The 15,702-nt window shown below is 40.5% G+C and overlaps 4 protein-coding genes and 1 long non-coding RNA gene across 5 annotated transcripts; 2 read left to right on the top strand and 3 right to left on the bottom strand.

Annotated features, from left to right (window-relative positions):
• The first annotated feature begins 1,788 nt into the window (after nucleotides 1-1,788).
• LOC116200833 (dihydrolipoyllysine-residue acetyltransferase component 5 of pyruvate dehydrogenase complex, chloroplastic) lies at nucleotides 1,789-5,419 on the top strand. Its single transcript, XM_031531760.1, has 6 exons — nucleotides 1,789-2,881; nucleotides 3,547-3,738; nucleotides 3,836-3,923; nucleotides 4,587-4,657; nucleotides 4,787-4,870; nucleotides 4,986-5,419. Exons 1-6 carry the CDS (start codon nucleotides 2,018-2,020, stop codon nucleotides 5,088-5,090), a joined length of 1,404 nt encoding a protein of 467 aa, XP_031387620.1. The 5' UTR covers nucleotides 1,789-2,017; the 3' UTR covers nucleotides 5,091-5,419.
• A 482-nt stretch (nucleotides 5,420-5,901) lies between these two features.
• On the bottom strand, nucleotides 5,902-7,016 carry LOC116199357 (leucine-rich repeat receptor-like tyrosine-protein kinase PXC3). The gene is made up of 3 exons (XM_031529680.1): nucleotides 6,920-7,016; nucleotides 6,563-6,766; nucleotides 5,902-6,200 (listed from the first exon to the last, which is right to left on the bottom strand). Exons 1-3 carry the CDS (start codon nucleotides 7,014-7,016, stop codon nucleotides 5,902-5,904), a joined length of 600 nt encoding a protein of 199 aa, XP_031385540.1.
• Nucleotides 7,017-9,828: 2,812 nt separating this feature from the next.
• On the bottom strand, nucleotides 9,829-10,943 carry LOC116199355 (leucine-rich repeat receptor-like tyrosine-protein kinase PXC3). Its single transcript, XM_031529678.1, has 2 exons — nucleotides 10,490-10,943; nucleotides 9,829-10,127 (listed from the first exon to the last, which is right to left on the bottom strand). The coding sequence occupies exons 1-2, from the start codon at nucleotides 10,941-10,943 to the stop codon at nucleotides 9,829-9,831; spliced, it is 753 nt and encodes a 250-aa protein (XP_031385538.1).
• A 700-nt stretch (nucleotides 10,944-11,643) lies between these two features.
• Nucleotides 11,644-12,656, top strand: LOC116201863. The gene is made up of 3 exons (XR_004155959.1): nucleotides 11,644-11,778; nucleotides 12,442-12,512; nucleotides 12,642-12,656. It is a non-coding gene; the product is annotated as an uncharacterized LOC116201863 (long non-coding RNA).
• Nucleotides 12,657-13,910: 1,254 nt separating this feature from the next.
• LOC116199354 (leucine-rich repeat receptor-like tyrosine-protein kinase PXC3) lies at nucleotides 13,911-15,022 on the bottom strand. The gene is made up of 2 exons (XM_031529677.1): nucleotides 14,569-15,022; nucleotides 13,911-14,029 (listed from the first exon to the last, which is right to left on the bottom strand). Exons 1-2 carry the CDS (start codon nucleotides 15,020-15,022, stop codon nucleotides 13,911-13,913), a joined length of 573 nt encoding a protein of 190 aa, XP_031385537.1.
• Nucleotides 15,023-15,702: the final 680 nt, after the last annotated feature.

Raw genomic sequence — 15,702 nt, 5'->3', positions numbered from 1 at the left:
ACCTCATCCAAGGGGTGGGATCCGTTAATAAGCCATTAGTAGCACCCAACACAACAAGGGGTTGGAGATCCCCTTTTTTATGTTTTTAAAAATATCTTTTTATTATTTTATATCACATAAGTTTTTCCATTACAAATGGAAATTATTTAACTTTGTCAATGTCTCAATATCCATGTCAACATACATTAACTCTCAGTTACAATATGGATTGAAAGTGTGTAATATAATATATATTACATGACTAATTAAGCTAAAATAAAACATATAGAACTTGATTAGTAAAAACAAAAAATTTCTAGGACTTTAGCTATAATTTTTTCATTTATATTAATTTAATAATACAGAAAAAAGAGAAAAAAATATAGTTTTGGTCTTTTTCCTTTGACTGCTTTTCTATTTTAGTCATTTTTCTATTCTTATTCATATTTTCATCCTTTAACTTCAGAAACTTTTCTGTTTCCTTCTATTACTGACACCGTTAAACTTTGCTAGGTTGGAACCGTGTTAGTTGTACCCATTCCATGTCATATACATAAAAAAAAATCATAAATAATTGGTTTCTTCCTCCTTAGGATTAAAAAAAAAAGACTTCTTCAACTTTGTAACTCTAACCCTAACCCAAACAACAAAAAGTCATTTTCTTCCCTTGAGGTTCCCTCCAAACCCAATCAAGAACTAGATCCTCACCTATTGTTTGCCCTGCCTTGGGCACTAAGATTCATCCACGCATTGTGAAATACAATCGGAAGCACGATGGCCATCTTTAGCCCCTCGTTGACATGGACCGACCTTATCAGCTCTATGGTAGTGAACTTGCAAGGGCGGCCAATGCGGCTGATGTAGCTAGACTAGCAAAGCAAAAGAGGTAGGTTGGTGAGGTAGCGGACTGCGTCCGAGTCAAGGTAGATCCCTACCACGGAGTTTGAGGAGTCCATAAGGTAGTGGTGGTCCGAAGAGAATAGTCAAAAGAGGACGATCTGCGATGGAAAATTCTGTGCGGAGTAGCCTTGGCAGGTTGTGGGAGCTTAAGGGACAAACACTCAATGATTAGAGGATGAATAGGCACAAGTAAGTCCATGGTGGGTGTTGAAGGAAGAGCTAACTTATGCCGCTATCTAAGTTAGTCAACAAAAATCGAGCCTTTTGAGAGTATAATTAGGGAGATACTAGAGAGAGAAACAGAGAGTGAGAAAAATTAGAGCACAAAACATCTCTAGCAAGTAATTTATCAACGATAAGGGTTGATTCCATGAGAAACAATACAAAATTCTTGAAAAAAACTCGAGAAAATAAAAAAATACAAAATTCTTGAATGTAGATTTTCATGATAGGCAACGGAAGAAGAAAAAGAAGAAGATGACTTATGGTAGAATTGGATTGGAGTTGCATAACAGAAAAAGGTCTAATTTCAACCCCTCAAGCACCCAATCAATTTCCATCTAGGGATTTATTGACTTATTTTTTTTCTTTTTAATTTAAATGTTGATGATGTGGAATGGGTGGTGCTAACGCGGATCCATTTCAGCGTAGTTTAACGGTGTTAGAAAATAGAAAAATTTCTTAAAGTAAAGGATGAAATTAGAAATAAAAATAAACAGAGTACTAAAACAGAGAAATATTAAAAGATAGAGGATCAAAATTATACTTTTTCTCAAAAAATGGCAATGGCAATGGCATGTTGGGTTGAGGCCCATGGGCAGATGCCACAGCCGATGCCGAAGCCGAACCAAATCCAGTAGAGAGAGTAGTAGACGACCCATTCATCACTTTCACCGGTGAAGGTTGTTGGAACCTTCGCCCCCCCAACTCCCCATTTCGATGACTCCAATGTACTGCTGTTTGTAATGTAACCTTCTCCTCTCTCTCTCTCTCTCTCTCTCTCTCTCTCTCTCTCTCTCTAAGCTTTCCGGGTCTTCTCGCTGTCGCAGACACAAACACAACACGCTCTCTCTCTCTCTCTCTCTCTGTGCCCCTTTCAATTCGATTTTAAGCTGCTGCTGCGTCTTCATTCTCCTCGATGGCTCATCTACTCAAGACCACCTTCATATCCTCCTCGCCTGCCCTCCGGCCCCGCAGAATACCCGGCCACCGCGCCGGTAGAGTCTCCACCCACCCAGTCCAGGCCAAGATCCGGGAGATCTTTATGCCGGCCCTCAGCTCCACGATGACGGAGGGCAAAATTGTTTCCTGGGTCAAGTCTGAGGGCGACAAGCTCTCTAAAGGCGAGAGCGTTGTCGTGGTAGAATCTGACAAAGCCGACATGGACGTCGAGACCTTCTATGACGGCTATCTAGCTGCAATCGTGGTCGAGGAAGGCGGGGTCGCCCCTGTAGGATCCGCCATCGCCCTCTTGGCCGAGTCGGAGGAGGAGATCGCGGAGGCCAAGTTCAAGGCGGGGAGTTCCGGGCTGCCTTCTTCCGACCAATCTGCCGCTCCGGCGGCTCAAGAGACGGTGCCAGAGAATGCAGGTCCCGCCACGCCACCTCCCCAAGCCGCAAAGGCGACAGCAGCAGCAGCTTCCGCTGGGTCAGCTGTGCACCCGGCCTCGGAAGGAGGTAAGCGGATAGTGGCCTCCCCATATGCTAAGAAATTGGCCAAGGAGTTGAAGGTGGAACTAGGGAGGATTGTGGGAAGTGGTCCAAATGGGAGGATTGTGGCTAAGGACATCGAGGCTGCTGCAGCGGATTTGGCTGTTGCAGCAGCTCCGGCACCTGGGAGTGCAGCACCCCCTGCGGCAGCAGCGGTCGAGTTGGGAACAGTGGTGCCCTTCACGACAATGCAGGGTGCCGTGAGTAGGAATATGGTGGAGAGTTTGAGCGTGCCCACATTTAGAGTTGGGTACACTATCACTACAGATGCTCTCGATGCCCTCTACAAGAAGGTATAACATTCTGGAAACCATTTGCCTCGTGCATAATAAATAGAATAGCTGCTCTCCAGTGGTCTAGTTTCAAGTAGTGTTTGTCTTAGATTTTTGAACAATCAGCGTTAATAGCAGGAGACTGGATCTTCCGTGGTTGTTGGTGAACATAATTCTGCTGCTCTGCTTCTGCATAAGTTAATAAGTATTGCATCATGTGGTCATAACTTAAGAAAAAGTAATTGATAGCGTGAAGTTGTTGCTTGCAAATGCAGTTATAGGCAAGTAAGAATAATAATTTGACGTCAAAGTAAATTTGCGAGATGGTTCGCATGCACTATCAGCATGCCGCTTTCCTTCAGTATAAAGCAATATGACGCATAATTGCTGGGAGTATTGTTGGATATCAATGGTGGGGATATTTGTAAAGCAAGAAGTTATCAAATTAAATATCTTGTTGGTTCTTACTCTTGTCACAATAAATACCAAGCAAGTATTTCAATCTATATTTGTGGTTGCTGATTTGCAACTTTTGATACTATCAAAGTTTTTTCCAGTATCTGTGGTCAAAATGACGCCTTTTAATATATAATTGATGTTCCTTGGTCCATATTTTCCTAAAACATCTTTCGTTCTTTCTTTTTTTTCTTTCTTCGCCCTGTGTCATACTATTTAACATCTTGTAGATTAAGTCCAAGGGGGTGACCATGACAGCATTACTTGCAAAGGCCACAGCTCTTGCATTGGTTAAGCATCCTGTTGTCAACTCTAGTTGCAGAGATGGAAAGAGCTTCACATACAACAGTAATATAAATATCGCAGTTGCTGTTGCAATGGACGGAGGGTTGATCACCCCTGTGCTTCAGGATGCTGATAAGGTAGTCTTTGTAAAAGCATTTATTTTCCAACTGATTTCTCTCATAAAAACTTCAACGGTGATGAATCATACGAGGGTTACTGTACTATAATTTTCAGGTTGATATATATTCCTTGTCAAGAAAGTGGAAGGAGCTGGTGGATAAGGCCCGTGCTAAACAGTTACAACCTCATGAGTACAACACAGGTAGCTTATCTTACTTTATAATTGATGCAGTGTGATATTGGTGGTACAAAGAAATATTTTAAGCTACATGGGCATTTTCCTCTTTGCCGTTAGTTGCTTTGATTTGTCCTATCCCTCGATAAACCCTCCAGAAATTAAAGGATTTGTATCACTATGATAATAGCTAATCATAGGATGGATTCATTTTCTCAATCCTGGGTCGAGGTTGGGTGCATGGTGTATGTTGCATCTCTTCCTTAAAATAGTGAAGCTGAGCATTCGACAGTCCGATGGCATATTCATGTGGACAAGATCATTTTCTGTTCAGAGGCGGTGAGAAGAATTTGATGGTTTGACCATTTAACAACAAGAGTATTGAAACCTAACTTCCTGCCAATAGTAGAGCCTTATTTGCTGGACAAAATTCTGTATTACATTGGCACGTTGTGGAACAGAACAGCTCGATAGCGCTGAGCACTCAATTAGCTGATGCATGCGTTGGTTTAGAAATTGTTCAGGTGCATCAAACTTGAAATGAAGAGCTCGGCTGAATATGCACTCGTATATAGCCTCACTATCAATAGACTAACGGCTACTAGATTCATTTTTACTTTTCCATGGGCCGGCAGGTTTTTTGGCAACATATGCCTAATTTTCATTGCTGTGTTTGCAATTCTTTTCTAGGTACCTTTACGCTGTCAAACCTTGGGATATTTGGTGTGGATCGATTCGATGCCATTCTCCCTCCTGGAACTGTATGTCTTTTAACTCGAAATTCAATTTGTTGTCTCTCTTGTCCTCGAGAGAGGACTTACGATATAAAATGATTATCAATCTGTCATCAGGATATATTTAGCGTGTCATGAAAATTCTCTCATGCGCAGGGAGCAATCATGGCAGTTGGTGCATCTCAGCCTACCGTCGTTGCCTCCAAGGATGGGCGAATTGGCATGAAAAATCAAATGCAGGTAATCTACTTGCCATATCTTTTTTGCCTTTAGGAATACCTTAAAGAATTTTTCGTTAATCTTGAGAGATCCAAGCATTAGTACATTCCCAATAATGTGCTGAAATGGATACCAGGTAAATGTTACAGCAGACCATCGGGTAATATACGGAGCTGACCTGGCTTCATTCCTGCAAACTCTGGCGAAGATTATCGACGACCCGAAGGATCTTACTTTCTAAGCGCCACCCCTTCTGCCCACCATTTGTTTTGAAGTTTCAGGCTTTCCATTGGCACGCTATCAGTTCATGCAGGGAAGTTGGAAAGATAAATTGATGATAGAACTTTCCATAAAATTGGAAGCAGATTTTTGAAGAGATGCAGGACATGGGGTTGAAGTGTTCCACTCGGGAGTTACCTAAATACACACATTTTTAGCTCTGTTAATGTCATTTTTGAAGTTCGAATAATTGAATTTTGATTCTTCACTGTTTGTATTGTCATTGGAATTGCTGTCCTCTTTGGAATTAATGCTCTCAAGTTTGCTCAGGTATAGCTAAATTTGCTGCTACGATGTTGTCGTGCGTACAATAACCGATTCTTGTGTTGAAAAAATTTATCAAAACATTGAAGTGAAGAACTGTCCATCACAGCGAAAGATACGCAGAATTATCAAGAAAATTTATGGCCTATTTGCTGTTGTAAGCAACGAATTGTAGAGACATTTCACCGTACAGGGCAACAAGAATATGACAAAAATCTTTACTATACAGGCGAGGCCAGCTATATTATTATTGCGTGAGATGAGAGAGACTATCTTTGTATTGTTTGTACTCCAACCTATATGTCTTGACTTTAGTGCTGAGCTACGTATCAAGACAGAATGTAATGAAGCAACAAAAAGCAGGGAGCAGCGTCGGCTCCCTCGAAAAATTATTCCCTTCCTCACTCTCCTCCTATCCTTCTCCACACATCCATATATTTTACATACAAATATAGGTAACCTTGCATCGACAAGAAAGGTAGATCCGTCTAATATCTCCAATGGAGGCTTTACCTTGCATTTAGGAGCATCCTTAGCACACTCTTCATCTTAGGCCGAGCTTCAAGTGATGGACTCACACAGCTCAGAGCGATCTTCAGGACATCGAGCATTTGGCTCCGAACTGCTGAGGAAGTTCTGCTGACACTGATATCGAGTATACGATCCCACTGCGACGATTTTGCTAACACCCACTTGGCCAACTCAGTTCCCTCCCTGACCGCTGGCTTCCCAGTTAAGAGTTCCACCAACACGACCCCGAAGCAATAGACGTTTCCTGCTGTCGTCATCCTCATCTTGTATGCGTACTCTGTATACAATATCAGAAATATTAACCAAGCGAGCCCTATAGATTGTAAACATAAAGCTTTGCTTCTCTTATATTTCTTTCATTTTGTTATTGTTCGTCAATTGCATTCGATGTCATTATCAGCAGCAAGGATAGATTTAGCAGTTATCATTTATGCCAACTCTGTTAATGTTTTGATCTAGTACGTACGTACCTCCCGAGAACGATAATCATTCAACTTATCATGCACAAAAAGATTTCAAAGATGACGCGTCCTAAAAATCCTAATAGCCATTGAGATGGAATAGTTTAAAGGAGAAGGAAAACAAATGGTTAATTTGACCGCTCTACTCTAACTAAAATGAAGAAGCAGCCTGACTCACCAGGTGGAATATACCCTACAGAGCCCGCAACAGTTGAAAGGCTGCCGGTGCTTTTCGAGGGATCGATCACCTTGCAGAGCTCGATATCTCCCACCTTAGGTTCCTTCATAGACTTGAGCAATATGCTTTTGCTCGAGTGGTCCAGGAGGAAAATGGGGCCTGAGGAGCAATCGTGCAGAAAGGCCAGCCCCTGATCCACTCCAACTGCAAGAATGTACGCTATCGCTATCAGATGCTCTCGATGCTCTCTTCAAGAAGGTATAACATTATGGAAACCATTTGCCACGTGCATAAGAAATAGAATAGCTGCTCTCCAATGGTCTAGTTTCAAGTAGTGATTCTCATAGATTTTTTAACAATCAGCGATAATAGCAGGAGACTGGATCTTCCGTGGTTGTTGGTCAACATAATTCTGTTGCTCTGCCTCTGCGTAAGTTAGTAAGTATTGCATCATGTGGTCATAACTTAAGAAAAAATAATTGATTAGCGTGAAGTTGTTGCTTGCAAATGCAGTTATAGGCAGGACCGAATAATAATTTGACGTCAAAGTAAATTTGCGAGATGGTTCGCATGCACTATCAGCATGCCGCTTTCCTTCAGTATAAAGCAATATGACGCATAATTACTGGGAAGATTGTTGGATATCAATGGTGGGGATATTTGTAAAGCAAGAAGTTATCAAATTAAATATCTTGTTGGTTCATACTCTTGTCACAATAAATACCAAGCAAATATTTCAGTCTATATTTGTGGTTGCTGATTGGCAAGTTTTGATACTATCAAAGTTTTTTCCAGTATCTGTGGTCAAAATGACGCCTTTCAATATATAATTGATGTTCCTTGGTCCATATTTTCCTAAAACATTTTTTCTTTCTTTCTTCGCCCTATGTCACACTATTTAACATCTTGTAGAATAAGTCCAAGGGGGTGACCATGACAGCATTACTTGCAAAGGCCACAGCTCGTGCATTGGTTAAGCGTCCTGTTGTCAACTCTAGTTGCAGAGATGGAAAGAGCTTCACATACAACAGTAATATAAATATCGCAGTTGCTGTTGCAATGGACGGAGGGTTGATCACCCCTGTGCATTAGGATGCTCATAATGTAGTCTTTGTAAAAGCATTTATTTTCCAACTGATTTCTCTCGTGGAAACTTCAACGGTGATGAATCATACGAGGGTTACTGTACTATAATTTTCAGGTTGATATATATTCCTTGTCAAGAAAGTGGAAGGGGCTGGTGGATAAGGCCTGTGCTAAACAGTTACTACCTCATGAGCACAACACAGGTAGCTTATCTTACTTTATAATTGATGCAATGTGATATTGGTGGTACAAAGAAATATTTTAAGCTACATGGGCATTTTCCTCTTTGCAGTTAGCTGCATTGATTTGTCCTATCCCTCGATAAATCCTCCAGAAATTAAAGGATTTGTATCACTAGGATAATAGCCAATCATAGGATGGATTTGTTTTCTCAATCCTGGGTCGAGGTTAGGTGCATGGTGTATGTTGCATCTCTTCCTTAAAATAGTGAAGATGAGCATTCGACAGTCATATGGCATATTCATGTGGGCAAGATCATTTTCTGTACAGAGGCGGTGAGAATAATTTGATGGTTTGACCATTTAACAACAAGAGTATTGAAACCTAACTTCCTGCCAATAGTAGAGCCTTATTTGCTGGACAAAATTCTATATTACATTGGCACGTTGTAGAACAGAACAGCTCGATAGTGTTGAGCACTCAATTAGCTGATTCATGCGTTGGTTTAGAAATTGTTCAGGTGTATCAAACTTGTAATGAAGAGCTCGGCTGAATATGCACTCGTATATAGCCTCACTATCAATAGACTAACGGATACTAAATTCATTTTTACTTTTCCATGGGCCGGCATGTTTTTTGGCAACATACGCCTAATTGTCATTGCTGTCTTTGAAATTCATTTCTAGGTACCTTTACGCTGTCAAACCTTGGGATGTTTGGTGTGGATAGATTCGATGCCATTCTCCCTCCTGGAACTATATGTCTTTTAACTCGAAATTCAATTTGTTGTCTCTCTTGTCCTCGAGAGAGGACTTATGATATAAAATGATTATCAATTTGTCATTAGGATATATTTAGCGTGTCACGAAAATTCTCTCATGCGCAAGGAGCAATCATGGCAGTTGGTGCATCTCATCCTACCGTCGTCGCCTCCAAGGATGGGCGAATTGGCATGAAAAATCAAATGCAGGTAATCTACTTGCCATATCTTTTTTGCCTTTGGGAATACCTTAAAGAATTTTTAGTTAATCCTGAGAGATCCAAGCATTAGTACATTCCCAATAATGTGCTGAAATGGATACCAGGTAAATGTTACAGCAGACCATCGGGTAATATACGAAGCTGACCTGGCTTCATTCCTGCAATCTATGGCGAAGATTATCGACGACCCGAAGGATCTTACTTTCTAAGCGCCACCCCTTCTGCCCACCATTTGTTTTGAAGTTTCAGGCTTTCCATTGGCACGCTATCAGTTCATGCAGGGAAGTTGGAAAGATAAATTGATGATATAACTTTCCTTAAAATTGGAAGCATATTTTTGAAGAGATGCAGGACATGCGGTTGCAGCGTTCTACTCGGGAGTTACCTAAATACACACATTTTTAGCTCTGGTAATGTCATTTTTGAAGTCCGAATAATTGAATTTTGATTCCTCACTGTTTGCATTGTCATTGGAATTGCTGTCCTCTTTGGAATTAATGCTCTCAAGTTTGCTCAGGTATAGCTCAATTTGCAACTGCGATGTTGTCGTGCGTACAATAACCGATGCTTGTGTTAAAAGATTTATCAAAACAATGAAGGGAAGAACCCTCCATCAGAGCGAAAGATACGTAGAATTATCAAGAAAATTAATGGCCTATTTGCGGCTGTAAGCAACGAATTGCAGAGACATTTCACCGTACAGGGCAACAAGAATATGACAAAAATCTTTACTATACAGGCGAGGCCTGCTATATTATTATTGCGTGAGATGAGAGAGACAATCTTTGTACTGTTTGTACTCCAACCTATCTGTCTTGACTTTAGTGCTGAGCTACGTATCAAGACAGAATGTAATGAAGCAACAAAAAGTAGGGAGCAGCGTCGACTCCCTCGAAAAATTATTCCCTTCCTCACTCTCCACCTATCCTTCTCCCCACATTCATATATTTTACATACAAATACAGGTAACCTTGCATCGACAAGAAAGGTAGATCCGTCTAATATCTCCAACGGAGGCTTTACCTTGCATTTAGGAGCATCCTTAGCACACTCTTCATCTTAGGCCGAGCTTCAAGTGATGGACTCACACAGTTCAGGGCGATCTTCAGGACATCGAGCGTTTGGCTCCGAACTGCTGAGGAAGTTCTGCTAACACTGATATCGAGTATACGATCCCACTGCGACGATTTTGCTAACACCCACTTGGCCAACTCAGTTCCCTCGCTGACCGCTGGCTTCCCAGTTAAGAGTTCCACCAACACGACCCTGAAGCTATAGACGTTTCCCGTTGTCGTCATCCTCAACGTGTATGCGTACTCTGTATACAATATCAGAAATATTAACCAAGTGAGCTCAATAGATTGTAAATATAAAGCTTTGTTTCTCTTATATTTCTTTCATTTTGTTATTGTTCATCAATTGCATTCGATGTCATTATCAGCAGCAAGGATAGATTTAGCAGTTATCATTTATGCCAACTATGTTAATGTTTTTATCTAGTACGTACGTACCTCCCGGGAACGATAATCATTCAACTTATCATGCACAAAAAAATTTCAAAGATGACGCGTCCTAAAAATCCTAACAGCCATTGAGATGGAATAGTTTAAAGGAGAAGGAAAACAAATGGTTAATTTGACCGCTCTACTCTAACTAAAATGAAGAAGCAGCCTGACTCACCAGGTGGAATATACCCTACAGAACCAGCAACAGTTGAGAGGCTGCCGGTGCTTTTCGAGAGATCGATTACCTTGCAGAGCTCGATATCTCCCACCTTAGGTTCCTTCATAGACTTGAGCAATATGCTTTTGCTCGAGTGGTCCAGGAGGAAAATGGGGCCTGAGGAGCAATCATGCAGAAAGGCCAGCCCCTGAGCCACGCTAACTGCAAGAATGTACGCTATCGCTATCAGATTCTCTTGATGCTCTCTATAAGAAGGTATAACATTCTGGAAACCATTTGCCTCGTGCATAAGAAATAGAATAGCTGCTCTCCAGTGGTCAAGTTTCAAGTAGTGATTGTCATAGATTTTTGAATAATCAGCGATAATAGCAGCAGACTGGATCTTCCGTGGTTGTTGGTCAACATAATTCTGTTGCTCTGCCTCTGCGTAAGTTAGTAAGTATTGCATCATGTGGTCATAACTTAAGAAAAAGTAATTGATTAGCGTGAAGTTGTTGCTTGCAAATGCAGTTATAGGCAGGACCGAATAATAATTTGACGTCAAAGTAAATTTGCGAGATGGTTCGCATGCACTATCAGTATGTCGCTTTCCTTCAGTATCAAGCAATATGGCTCATAATTGCCGGGAGGATTATTGGATATCAATGGTGGGGATATTTGTAAAGCAAGAAGTTATCAAATTAAATATCTTGTTGGTTCATACTCTTGTCACAATAAATACCAAGCAAGTATTTCAGTCTATATTTCTGGTTGCTGATTGGCAAGTTTTGATACTATCAAAGTTTTTTCAAGTATCTGTGGTCAAAATGATGCCTTTTAATATATAATTGATGTTCCTTGGTCCATATTTTCCTAAAACATTTTTTCTTTCTTTCTTCGCCCTGTGTCATACTATTTAACATCTTGTAGATTAAGTCCAAGGGGGTGACCATGACAGCATTACTTGCAAAGGCCACAGCTCGTGCATTGGTTAAGCGTCTTGTTGTCAACTCTAGTTGCAGAGATGGAAAGAGCTTCACATACAACAGTAATATAAATATCGCAGTTGCTGTTGCAATGGACGGAGGGTTGATCACCCCTGTGCTTCAGGATGCTAATAAGGTAGTCTTTGTAAAAGCATTTATTTTCTAACTGATTTCTCTCGTAGAAATTTCAACGGTGATGAATCATACGAGGGTTACTGTACTATAATTTTCAGGTTGATATATATTCCTTGTCAAGAAAGTGGAAGGAGCTGGTGGATAAGGCCCGTGCTAAACAGTTACAACCTCATGAGTACAACACAGGTAGCTTATCTTACTTTATAATTGATGCAGTGTGATATTGGTGGTACAAAGAAATATTTTAAGCTACATGGGCATTTTCCTCTTTGTTGTTAGCTGCATTGATTTGTCCTATCCCTTGATAAATCCTCCAGAAATTAAAGGATTTGTATCACTATGATAATAGCTAATCATAGGATGGATTTGTTTTCTCAATCCTGGGTCGAGGTTGGGTGCATGGTGTATGTTGCATCTCTTCCTTAAAATAGTGAAGGTGAGCATTCGACAGTCCGATGGCATATTCATGTGGGCAAGATAATTTTCTATTCAGAGGCGGTGAGAAGAATTTGATGGTTTGACCATTTAACAACAAGAGTATTGAAACCTAACTTCCTGCAAATAGTAGAGCCTTATTTGCTGGACAAAATTCTGTATTACATTGGCACGTTGTAGAACAGAACAGCTCGATAGTGCTGAGCACTCAATTAGCTGATTCATGCGTTGGTTTATAAATTGTTCAGGTGTATCAAACTTGAAATGAAGAGCTCGGCTGAATATGCACTCGTATATAGCCTCACTATCAATAGACTAACGGCTACTAAATTCATTTTTACTTTTCCATGGGCCGGCAAGTTTTTTGGCAACATATGCCTAATTGTCATTGCTGTGTTTGCAATTCTTTTCTAGGTACCTTTACGCTGTCAAACCTTGGGATGTTTGGTGTGGATCGATTCGATGCCATTTTCCCTCCTGGAACTGTATGTCTTTTAACTCGAAATTCAATTTGTTTTCTCTCCTGCCCTCGAGAGAGGACTTATGATATAAATTGATTATCAATTTGTCATCAGGATATATTTAGCGTGTCATGAAAATTCTCTCATGCGCAGGGAGCAATCATGGCAGTTGGTGCATCTCAGCCTGCCGTCGTCGCCTCCAAGGATGGGCGAATTGGCATGAAAAATCAAATGCAAGTAATCTACTTGCCATATCTTTTTTGCCTTTGGGAATACTTTAAAAAAAAATTCGTTAATCTTGAGAGATCCAAGCATTAATACATTCCCAATAATGCGCTGAAATGGATACCAGGTAAATGTTACAGTAGACCATCGGGTAATATACGGATCTAACCTGGCTTCATTCCTGCAAACTATGGCGAAGATTATCGACGACCCGAAGGATCTTACTTTCTAAGCGCCACCCCTTCTATCCACCATTTGTTTTGAAGTTTCAGGCTTTCCATTGGCACGCTATCAGTTCATGCTGGGAAGTTGGAAAGATAAATTGATGATATAACTTTCCATAAATTTGGAAGCAGATTTTTGAAGAGATGCAAGACATGGGGTTGCAGTGTTTTACTCGAGAGTTACCTAAATACACACATTTTTAGCTCTGGTAATGTCATTTTTGAAGTCCGAATAATTGAATTTTGGTTCCTCACTGTTTGTATTGTCATTGGAATTACTGTCCTCTTTGGAATTAATGCTCTCTAGTTTGCTCAGGTATAGCTCAATTTGCTGCTGCGATGTTGTCGTGCGTACAATAACCGATGCTTGTGTTAAAAGTTTTATCAAAACATTGAAGTGAAGAACCGTCCATCAGACCGGAAGATACGCAAAATTATCAAGAAAATTTACGGCCTATTTGCTGTTGTAAGCAACGAATTGCAGAGACATTTCACCGTAATCTTTACTATACAGGCGAGGCATGCTGTATTATTATTGCGTGAGATGAGAGAGACATCTTTGTATTGTTTGTACTCCAACCTATCTGTCTTGACTTTAGTGCTGAGCTACATATCAAGACAGAATGTAATGAAGCAACAAAAAGGAGGGAGCAGCGTCAGCTCCCTCGAAAAATTATTCCCTTCCTTGCTCTCCTCCTATCCTTCTCCACACATTCATATATTTTACATACAAATACAGGTAACCTTGCATCGACAAGAAAGGTAGATCCGTCTAATATATTCAACGGAGGCTTTACCTTGCATTTAGGAGCATCCTTAGCACACTCTTCATCTTAGGTCGAGCTTCAGGTGATGGACTCACACAACTCAGAGCGATCTTCAGGACATCGAGCTTTTGGCTCCGAACTGCTGAGGAAGTTCTGCTGACACTGATATCGAGTATACTATCCCACTGCGACGATTTTGCTAACACTCACTTGGCCAACTCAGTTCCCTCGCTGACCACTGGCTTCCCAGTTAAGAGCTCCACTAGCACGACCCCGAAGCTATAGACGTTTCCCGCTGTCATCATCCTCATTGTGTATGCGTACTCTGCATACAATATCAGAAATATTAACCAAGCGAGCTCTATAGATTGTAAACATAAAGCTTTGCTTCTCTTATATTTCTTTCATTTTGTTATTGTTCGTCAATTGCATTCGATGTCATTATCAATAGCAATATTAACTCATCGTGTATTCAATATTTACTCATCGCGTATGCGTACTCTGTATACAATATCAAAAATATTAACCAGGCGAGCTCTATAGCTTGTAAACATAAAGCTTTGCTTCTCTTATATTTCTTTCATTTTGTTATTGTTCGTCAATTGCATTCGTAGTCATTATCAGCAACAAGGATAGATTTAGCAGTTATCATTTATGCCAACTCTGTTAATGTTTTGATCTAGTACGTACGTACCTCCCGGGAACGATAATCATTCAACTTATCATGCACAAAAAAAATTTCAGAGATGACGCTTCCTAAAAATCCTAACAGCCATTGAGATGGAATAGTTTAAAAGAGAAGGAAAAGAAATGGTTAATTTGACCGCTCTACTCTAACTAAAATGAAGAAGCAGCTTGACTCACCAGGTGGAATATGCCCTACAGAACCCGCAACAGTTAAGAGGCTGCCGGTGCTCTTCGAGGGATCGATCACCTTGCAGAGCTCGATATCTCCCACCTGAGGTTCCTTTAGAGACTTGAGCAATATGCTTTTGCTCGAGATGTCCAGATGGAGAATGGGACCTGAGGAGCAATCGTGCAGAAAGGCCAGCCTCTGAGCCACTCCAACTGCAAGAAGGTACGCTATTGCTATCAGGTTCTCTCGATGCTCTCTACAAGAAGGTATAACATTCTGGAAACCATTTGCCTCGAGCATAAGAAATAGAATAGCTGCTCTCCAGTGGTCTAGTTTCAAGTAGTGATTCTCATAGATTTTTGAACAATCAGCGATAATAGTAGGAGACTGGATCTTCCGTGGTTGTTGGTCAACATAATTCTGCTGCTCTGCCTCTACGTAAGTTAGTAAGTATTGCATCATCTGGTCATAACTTAAGAAAAAGTAATTGATTAGTGTGAAGTTGTTGCTTGCAAATGCAGTTATAGGCAAGAGCGAATAATAATTTGACGTCAAAGTAAATTTGCGAGATGGTTCGCATGCACTATTAGTATGTCGCTTTCCTTCAGTATAAAGCAATATGACGCATAATTGCTGGGAGGATTATTGGATATCAATGGTGGGGATATTTGTAAAGCAAGAAGTTATCAAATTAAATATCTTGTTAGTTCTTACTCTTGTCACAATAAATACCAAGCAAGTATTTCAATCTATATTTGTGGTTGCTGATTGGCAAGTTTTGATACTATCAAAGTTTTTTCCAGTATCTGTGGTCAAAATGACGCCTTTTAATATATAATTGATGTTCCTTGGTCCATATTTTCCTAAAACATGTTTCTTTCTTTCTTCGTCCTGTGTCATACTATTTAACATCTTGTAGATTAAGTCCAAGGGGGTGACCATGACAGCATTACTTGCAAAGGCCACAGCTCTTGCATTGGTTAAGCGTCTTGTTGTCAACTCTAGTTGCAGAGATGGAAAGAGCTTCACATACAACAGTAATATAAATATCGCAGTTGCTGTTGCAATGGACGGAGGGTTGATCACCCCTGTGCTTCAGGATGCTGATAAGGTAGTCTTTGTAAAAGTATTTATTTTCCAAC

Source organism: Punica granatum, chromosome 3, assembly GCF_007655135.1.
Source record: "Punica granatum isolate Tunisia-2019 chromosome 3, ASM765513v2, whole genome shotgun sequence".
NCBI lineage: Eukaryota > Viridiplantae > Streptophyta > Magnoliopsida > Myrtales > Lythraceae > Punica > Punica granatum.
The sequence above is the reverse complement of the archived record's forward strand: the minus strand, read 5'-3'. Positions and strand labels throughout refer to the sequence as shown.

Bases quoted from the DNA above. Each gene is read 5' to 3' on its own strand.
- LOC116200833 (XM_031531760.1), top strand. From the start codon at position 2,018: ATGGCTCATCTACTCAAGACCACCTTCATATCCTCCTCGCCTGCCCTC. The intron at 2,882-3,546 runs GTATAACATTCT...AACATCTTGTAG, and splicing joins TCGATGCCCTCTACAAGAAG to ATTAAGTCCAAGGGGGTGAC. The intron at 3,739-3,835 runs GTAGTCTTTGTA...TATAATTTTCAG, and splicing joins TGCTTCAGGATGCTGATAAG to GTTGATATATATTCCTTGTC.
- LOC116199357 (XM_031529680.1), bottom strand. From the start codon at position 7,016: ATGATGCAATACTTACTAACTTACGCAGAGGCAGAGCAACAGAATTAT. The intron at 6,767-6,919 runs GTTAAAAAATCT...ACATTCTTGCAG, and splicing joins TCCTGCTATTATCGCTGATT to TTGGAGTGGATCAGGGGCTG. The intron at 6,201-6,562 runs GTGAGTCAGGCT...TATTGTATACAG, and splicing joins TGTAGGGTATATTCCACCTG to AGTACGCATACAAGATGAGG.
- LOC116199355 (XM_031529678.1), bottom strand. From the start codon at position 10,943: ATGATGCAATACTTACTAACTTACGCAGAGGCAGAGCAACAGAATTAT. The intron at 10,128-10,489 runs GTGAGTCAGGCT...TATTGTATACAG, and splicing joins TGTAGGGTATATTCCACCTG to AGTACGCATACACGTTGAGG.
- LOC116199354 (XM_031529677.1), bottom strand. From the start codon at position 15,022: ATGATGCAATACTTACTAACTTACGTAGAGGCAGAGCAGCAGAATTAT. The intron at 14,030-14,568 runs GTGAGTCAAGCT...TATTGTATGCAG, and splicing joins TGTAGGGCATATTCCACCTG to AGTACGCATACACAATGAGG.